This window comes from Lethenteron reissneri, chromosome 38, assembly GCF_015708825.2.
Source record: "Lethenteron reissneri isolate LAM-NWPU_2019-01 chromosome 38, ASM1570882v1, whole genome shotgun sequence".
NCBI lineage: Eukaryota > Metazoa > Chordata > Hyperoartia > Petromyzontiformes > Petromyzontidae > Lethenteron > Lethenteron reissneri.
In genome coordinates this window covers 12,605,596-12,613,977 of record NC_083816.1, presented here as the reverse complement: position 1 = coordinate 12,613,977, position 8,382 = coordinate 12,605,596, and the positions used below count along the sequence as shown (strand labels likewise).

Below are 8,382 nucleotides of genomic sequence, written 5' to 3'. Positions count from 1 at the left end.
ATTGTATTATAACAACCCCTTCATAACTCGCCCTTTAAAGTGAGCTTGACTTTACACCTGACAGATAGAGCCATGCAGATCACGGGGCAGATTGAACTGAGGGGAGTATTTTAGAATGTACCCGTGCTTATAGTTCAACATTCAGCAATGTGGAGAGACTGCGTTGGCACCGGTGCAGGGCGCAAAATCACAAAAAACCCAAACATGTTCGTCAATACCAATACGACCTTAGGGGCCATCCATAAATGACGTCACGCGATTTTGGACGATTTGTGACCCCCCCTTCTCGTCACACGGCGTCACAAAAAGTCAGACCCCCCCCCCCTCAAATATGACGTCACAAAGCTCTGCCCCCCCCCCCAAACCATATTTCCATTTTTAAAATACAACATGCTTCAAATCGCTTTAAACTATTGTCATTGTAGTGCGTATTTAATGTGACGCTGCACTCTGATGTTGTAGGAGGAAACATTTATTATAAAGTCTATTTAATTAAGTAGAACGTGTTGTCTATATTTATTTAAAGTTGCGCATTTCGATGTGACGTCACATTTCTCACCCCCCCCCCCACTCGTCACACATCGTCACAAATGTCTGACCCCCCCCCCCCCCAGGTGCGTGACGTCATTTATGAACGGTCCCTTAAGGGGAAAATATACGGAGTAGACAACGTTTCCGGCAATGGTCCTTCACAACATAATCTCTCTGGTCATTCACTGGCCACTCTATGTGCCGTGAAGAAGTGTCATTGCCCGAAACGTCGCCTGTTATAGACGCTTACTTTTGAGGCCACGAACACCGTCGGAAAAGGTGAATGGTGGGCGGGTCACACGGGAGGGGCGGGTTCTGGGGGAGCCAATGGGCGTAGCCCAGACGCGGTGTCTGGGGCGTGGCTCTAGCCCCGGGGAGCCGCGAGCTGATTGGCTGCCGGGCAGGTGGGGGGAGGCGGCGCCGCGCGGGTCACGTGGCTGCCGCTTCCCTGGCGCGGCGTCACTGGCACGTGCGCGGCGACACGTGCGGCACGCGGCGAGAGGCGCGCGCAGACACGGAGCCCCCCCCCCCCCCCGGCTTACGCAGCCCACGGGGATATGCGACGGCCCCGGGTACGTGCTCAGCATCGGGCGTCTTGCTTGGCCTCTGTACAGCAGGCAGCAGCACAAGCCGGCTAATGCCGAGTGGCCGATACGGTCGTGAGCGCACCAATATTGGTTGTTTGGCTGCTACGGAGACGACTGCTGCTGCTACAATCGACTGCCGCTCTCTCCTCCCATTGCCAAGAGGCTGCGAAGACAAACCTGGGATTCCTTTTCCTGCACCAGGCTCAACGTTTCTGTATGCAGGTGAGTGCGTGATTGATACAGAATTACAACTGAAATTCACGATCCTCGTTTACCATTGCACCTAACACAGCCCGCTAACAATCCACCGCTGGATTAAGTAAATATAATCCACGCAGCGAGCGGTTTCGGCTGGTTATTTGACCATACAGTACTTAACTTCACCTGGTCAGTGTTGGTTAGTGATGATGGTCAAGGCATAGACGTGTGAGCATAGCATAGTATGATAATTGTTTGAGTTGAACTATCCGCCCACCAACCGCCACGTAACCTATACCACATGTTATACAATGGTGGTAATTTCCATGAATATCGTCACAACACCTTCATTGTTGTCAACTTCATGGTGACATCATCGGTGTCACGCCCCGTGCGATGGACTTTAGACACCCAGGTGCTGCTGCAGGTGCGGCGTGTGCACTGACGTCTTCGTCTGTTCACGTCCTACTCGCACGTCGCTGTGTCCTATATCCACGTGGGTTGTGATGGGCTGTTTGGATGATGTGTACATGTGAGTGCCTATTTGTTGTGTTTGTGAAGTTGCAGTGCACGACGAGATTACCACACACCACGGTGGTGGTGGTGCATCGTGTGCAATGTGTAATCGTAGTTTGTGCACATGCAAGTGTGTGTGTATATGTGTGCCCGTGTGCTGTGAATGTGCTGTATGTGTGAATTGAATGTGCACACTCTATACAACACGCTACGTGCTGGGAATGTCTGTGCTGTACGTGTGGGTGCTGTGAATGTGTTTGGTGCCTTCTGTGCTCGTTGTGTTGTGGATGTCCCGTGTGTTGTTCAAGTCTCCACGCGTCTGTTGTTTGTAGTGTGAATCTGCATGTGTTGTACATATGTGAATGGTGTATGTTGTATGTGCTCGCTATGTTGTGAATGTGTTTTACATGTCACTGTTTATGCCCTCTAGATGTACCATATGTGCTTACTGTATGCCCAATATGTGTGATTAATGTAGTTGGTTTGGTACTGTATACCAGGATGGCTGTCAATACATTAAAAGCTGTGTCCATGTGCGCTCTGCACCATTGGCCTGCACGTCTGTTGTCAATGCATGCGCTTCTCTGTGAAGCGATGTGCCTGCTAAATGTGTGTGCTCTGAATGTAATTACTGAAGTGACTTGTAAATGTGCTCAATGCCCATGTGTGCTCTGGTATTGCGTTAAGTCTCCATATGTGGCCGAGTCGTGTGTGTGTGTATACACGTTTGGTCGTTTGCTTTGAATATGACGGATAGATGCATGGGTTGTGCTCTTTGCACTGCTGTAACTTAATGTGTATTGTGTGTGCTGTGTATGTGCTGTGTGCGTGCTGTGTGTGTGCTATGAGTGTGTCTTGTATGTGACATGAATGCGTGTCTCATCTTTGCTGTAAGTAGAACATCATACACTGCATGGCAGAGTATGTGTTGTGTCTACGTGCAGAACATGATGTGCTGGAAACAATGCGAACACACTTTGTGCTGGTGATAGTGGACGACTTGTCCCTCTTCACCTAAATAATATCCTCCACAAAACACTGGTATAGGGACTTCACGACCACCTTACATGTTCAGCAATTTTTAAACATTGTATGTGCTGTATTGTATTTTGCTACGGTGTGTGTGTGTGCCTCCCCTAGGTCGACTTAGCCTCAAATGAGTACATGGTGCAGTTTGTAAACATCGCCACTAGGGAGACAAAGGCGGCCGGGCGTGGTGCTGGCCACCCACCCCCTCGTGTGCCGTGCCGGGCTTCATAGGTGCTACTCGCTAACAGCACTTGCCCCTATTTGTCTAAGTCCAGCATATCCACGTTCATTCCCTTTGTTATTCCACTGCTGCACGATGACCTTCCCATGCCGTGGGTGGTTATTGCCGAAGGTGGTTACCATGGCCATTGGAGCACAGCAGTAGAGTACAACAATGTGTTTGTCTGCAGTGCCTTCTTGCTGTCTCACCACAACGCCTGCTTAGTTTGAGAAATATGATGAGATCGGGTGCATTCCGGGTGCATTCCGGTGATTTGGTCATTTGCTAAAAGTTAATATTTGGAAGTGTTACAACTTACAACATTACAGCCTAAACAGCGTCCAGATCAACGGTCATAACGCTTCGATGAAAGGGATATGGGTCACGCATCGTCAGTGTTGAATCATTACCCGTGTGTCCGGTGCGTTTCAAGGTTAGGTTAGGATGAGGTTTATTGGTGTGTTTTGACAAGTGTCCAGGGCTGGCGTTTATTTTTACGCAAGTCGTGTGCATGGTACTTGTACTCTCTGTCAACATTGAGTCACCTCATTCGTCCATACATCGTAGCGCGTCCTCGTCCAGACACACGCAGGGACAAGTTGGGGAGCACACCACTCGGACGTGGGGGCTGCCACCTCGATTGTTTTCTCAAGGATCGTCCTCTTATTTGGATAGGTGGTCTTGAGATATAATTTGGTAATCTTAGGACATTAGAGTCCCTGCCTGCTATGGTCAGTTGTATAGTTGTAATAATCATGATCGTTGACACACCACTCAAGACGATGCTTTCACACGCAGTGGTCTCCCCTGTTCAGCGATTGTGAGAAAACCTTCGTCCCATAATGTGGCCCAGTTTTTGCTCTGAGTACTGATGCGGCATTTTTGCTTACGACAAAAATTCACAAATGTCAGCAGCATGGGTTGACTTCCCCCAGCACACGAAACCCAGTGACGTCTATACGCCTACGCCTGGTACTCATTTAATTCTGTGCCGAGTTGATTTTTCTACCTTTACCATAAGAATGCCAATTATACTTCTGCAACACACTACTTAGCTGCCCCAAACTGTGTACACAGGGCATTCACAAGCGAAGCCAAGCGCCCTCTCTCCTGGTGAAAAGCACCACCACAGAAGCCACACGGTCACTGGTTACTTGGCAACGTTTGCCATGGGGTGATTGGTTTGTTTACTTGGTAAATTACTGTTTGCTGCTGCGACCGGGTCTCGAACCTAGTTCGGGAGTTAATAGGCCAAGCTGGTCGGACCTGTTGGCTGTCACACTCGATACGCGTTCCCAGGACAAGCGAACGGCGCAGTAATCTGAGCCAAAGTGCAAACCATTCTCTGGCAGCTGTTGCTCTTCAGGTTTCAGAACACTTTGGTGTAAACGGGCTGCACTTGCTGCAGGAAATGCGTTTCCCTGGTGCCAGAAGTCAAGCAGTGTATTTGGTTTGCAAGCCGTGAATGTGCTACAGAAATGTATCGTAAAGAAAATATTAAATAGTTGAAAGCCAAGATGCATTGTGGGTGGATCACGGAGTTAGCCAGACCGTTGGCGCTGCGGTTCGAGTGAGCAACTCAGAGATGGAAGTTTTCTAATTTCAAGGCTTCGTTTGGGGTCTGATCAGCCATGCTTCTCTCCGGGGGCAATAAAACGAACACCTCTATTTGGGGAGTCAACATAGGTCATCATGATTGACCCTCACCAATGTTCTGGGCAAGGCTGCCAATGGAGATACACTGACCCATTGCTTGTTTCAACAGGGAAACACTCTAATGTTTTAATAATATTTCTATGTTGTCATTCATAATATTTATATTGTGATGTACGGTATGTGTGCGTCGCTAGGAATACCAGTTTTTTTTCAAATGCATAACCTAATGCAGTACAGTAGTGCTTTATATTCTGAGTAAATACCTGTCCACAACACACCCAGTTTCGCAAACACACCCATATCCAGAAGAGTCTACAGCCAAGTCTACACACACTCACATTCACACAATACATACAGCATACAATACAAAGATCCCCCATGTAGCCTTAACAGGCTGCTGGGATAAGTGCTGTTAGAGAGCACCTAAGAAGGCTGGAAAGGCACACAAGGGGGTGGGTGGCCAGCGCCACGCTCGGACGTCTTTGTCTCCCTAGTGGCGATGTCTACACATCGCACCAGGTACCCATTTGAGCCTGAGTTGACCTAGGGGAGGCCCAGGACCAGTAAAGATATTCGTCATTGATGTTGGTTGTGAGTGGGAATGGAACTCAGGTCGTCAGTTTTAGAGAGCAATGCGCTAATTGCTGCCCTAGGCTCCCCACACGAACACTCGCTCACAGAAACACCCGGGTGACATATGACGCATTTACCGTAGTTGTGTAGGATGTTGCTTAAGAAGGCGCTATTATTGCAGTTCCGTGGTTGTGCTGTTTAGCTCTCTTGTGTCGTTCAGCACGATGTCCGACGTTTCTCTCCACATGCTGGGAGCTTCCTCAGGAACTCAGTGGAGCAGATCACACCAGCAGGGGCTCCCAGCACATGGAGTGAATCGCGTCATGCCGAACAACATGCGGCACGACACCTGCAAACACAACCACAGAGCTGTGTGTTGGCGGGAGTTGCCGGGGCTGTTCTCCGATGCGACGCTGCGCTCCGTCAACCGTGGGGAATTCCACGATGTCGTTAATATGCCTCACGCCGCGACTCCAATGGCAAAAGCGGGACCTATTTCACTGATAAAACACAAAAACGTCAAAAATACATTACGGGCGTGCAGCAGTTGTTGTAAGGCAGCGGCGTAGTGGCAACGAAGCGCTCCCAAACCCTCTAACACTCTCTCTGACTCTGTCGTTTAATTTGCAGCTCGCCAGGATGTGCAAGAGTGAGAGAACTGCAAGATTGAACTCAAGCAGCCACAATCGAAATGCCTTTGTACGCTCACCTCCCACAAATGACAGCCGATTAATTAAACCGTAGCCATCTCTGCCTTGCGTGATATTGTAGGAAGACCTCGCATCTCCACCTCCGAGAGGGAGCCCTTCAACGTGATTCCCATACCGTTTGCACAACAAGTTCTTCCCGGAAGACACGTGACTCGGTGAGAGTTGAGCACAGTTCTGCTCGTCCTACAAAGGGAACTCCTTGACCCAGACATCCGTACGCAGAAGGAAGGACGTGACATCTACGACTACGGCACCTCGCTACCCGTGTGCTGGATGCTTGGCCAAAGGTAGAGGAATTACCAGCAACTTGCCCGGTGAGAGTGAGTTGGCTTTCGCCCATTCTTTTTTCAACACCCAGTGCCTTAATTCCCAAACTTAAGGCTGGTGCCGCGTTATTGAGCGACGCCGAGACGCACGGGCTCCAGGACGTCTCGCGAGACACGGAGACGGGAGATCGAGAAGCGAGCCGCGGTGGCGCGAGAGCGAGAGGTGTGGGGGCGGCGGTGCTGTTGTGGGAGGGAGTGTGGGGCTGGGGCCTGGAGGCCACCGAGCCTGCTGCCAGTCTCCTATGAGTTGGCGCGGTCGCCATGAGCAGCGGGTATTGCACGCTGGAGGAGGGCCTGGAGATTGAGCAGTTCTACACGGCCAAGGGCACGCTGCCCACGAGCACCAAGAGCTGGGAGCACGCGGCGGTGGAGCAGGCTGGAGCATCTGAAAGAGTGAGTGACTGCGTGTGCATGTGTGTATCCTTGTGCGCTACGAGCCCTGGGAGCCGGGTTCGATTCCCACTCGTGGTCAATACCAGTGACGATTATCCGAATCTGTCCTGGGCAATTATAAGCACGTTGCACATCTGTGCACGTGTGTGGACATTAGTTATCTGTGCTTCCTTACAAATGCTTGCGTGCGTCGATGGAACTGCACAAAGGGGGAGTGGCGACATTGTGTTAGTAGCACACCGCAACTCCTTCCTTCCGCCATGGTTCAATTCCTGGCTATACACTCCAGCTATGGCAGTCACGGCAAAAATACACTTGCCTCTAACCTCCCATAACAAAAAGCTCAACACATTTGTCAATTAAACTGGCCCAAAAGGGGAAAAAATGTTTCATATAAAGTGACATTTCTTGCAAAAACTTATCATTTTTTTGCTATGAACAACATCCCTTGCCAGGAACGTCCCTGCAGGTTGACTCAGCTCCGCACAGGTACCCGGCGTGGCGCATTGACATCAGCCCTTGGAATACCAAGGCAGCCCGGCGCACTGCTGCCTATCGCACCTTCGTGTGTACTGTTCTGGCCTCAATAGGCTCTCAAAAGGTCCTCAATAACAGGGTTTGATCCACCCGTCACCTTGGTCTATAGGGGCTAACGGGGGATCATTGATCGTGGTGACTCTATTCGCCCAGCCGGGGTGCGTGTGGTGCAGCTGCCACTCTTCCCAGGCTTATTGAGCTGAACTCGCATCTGTCCCGTGACCTACTGGAAAACCGCGGCCTACGTGGCCACAGACCGCACCTATCCTGGCACGAGTGCCACGGTGATGTTACTGCAACTTAGTGGTGAATAATGGCAATTGTGCTTGTGTGAGTGTGTCTAACCAATCATAAAAATCAGTGTCAAATGGTATGTGAGTCACTTATTGGCCTCTCCTAGGTTTTCCCAGCCTTAAATGAGTACCTACATTCAATATTGTGTCATCATTCATAACAAAAGTAATTTACAACTCTTTGTCAATCCACCGATGAAGGATCCCCGACACCTTTTATCATTGGGGGTTATTTGACCATACTTCACCTAAATGGTCAGTTGCGGGTTAGTGAAGTGGGCCACTGATGTTAGCAGTGGCCAGGGAGTCAAGGTCAGCTCGTCGGGTTCAGAGTACACCAGCGCTAACCATTGTGCCACCAGTCCACCGATTGTAAACATTAGCAATGGAGAGACCAGGGTGGCTGGGCATGTGACCACATAGCCCTTTCTTGTGCCACTCTGGTCTTAAGATGTGCTCTCCAATAGCACTTGTTACTGGCTGTAGACAGCTGCGTGTGTACGTTGTGTTTGTGTTCCATACGGCTGTGTGTGTGTGTACACATTGTGTATGTGGTCTATGCGGCTGTGTGTGTGCATTGTGTATGTGGTCTATATGGCTGTGTGTGTGTACACATTGTGTATGTGGTCTATGAGGCTGTGTGTGTGTACACGTTGTGTATGTGGTCTATGCGGCTGTGTGTGTGTGTGTACACATTGTGTATGTGTTATATACGGTTGTGTGTGTGTGTACACGTTGTGTATGTGGTCTATGAGGCTGTGTGTGTGTGTACACGTTGTGTATGTGGTCTATGCGGCTGTGTGTGTACACATT

At 50.0% G+C, this 8,382-nt stretch overlaps 1 protein-coding gene across 1 annotated transcript in view; it reads left to right on the top strand.

Moving 5' to 3' along the window:
* The first annotated feature begins 1,037 nt into the window (after positions 1-1,037).
* The window catches only part of LOC133351564 (ras association domain-containing protein 1-like), a 44,445-nt gene continuing 37,100 nt past the window's right edge, over positions 1,038-8,382 (top strand). The window contains exons 1-2 of the mRNA XM_061566865.1: positions 1,038-1,340; positions 5,941-6,739. Coding sequence (XP_061422849.1) covers positions 6,608-6,739 — 132 coding nt within the window. The 5' untranslated portion in view covers positions 1,038-1,340; positions 5,941-6,607. The remainder of the gene's footprint in view (positions 1,341-5,940; positions 6,740-8,382) is intronic.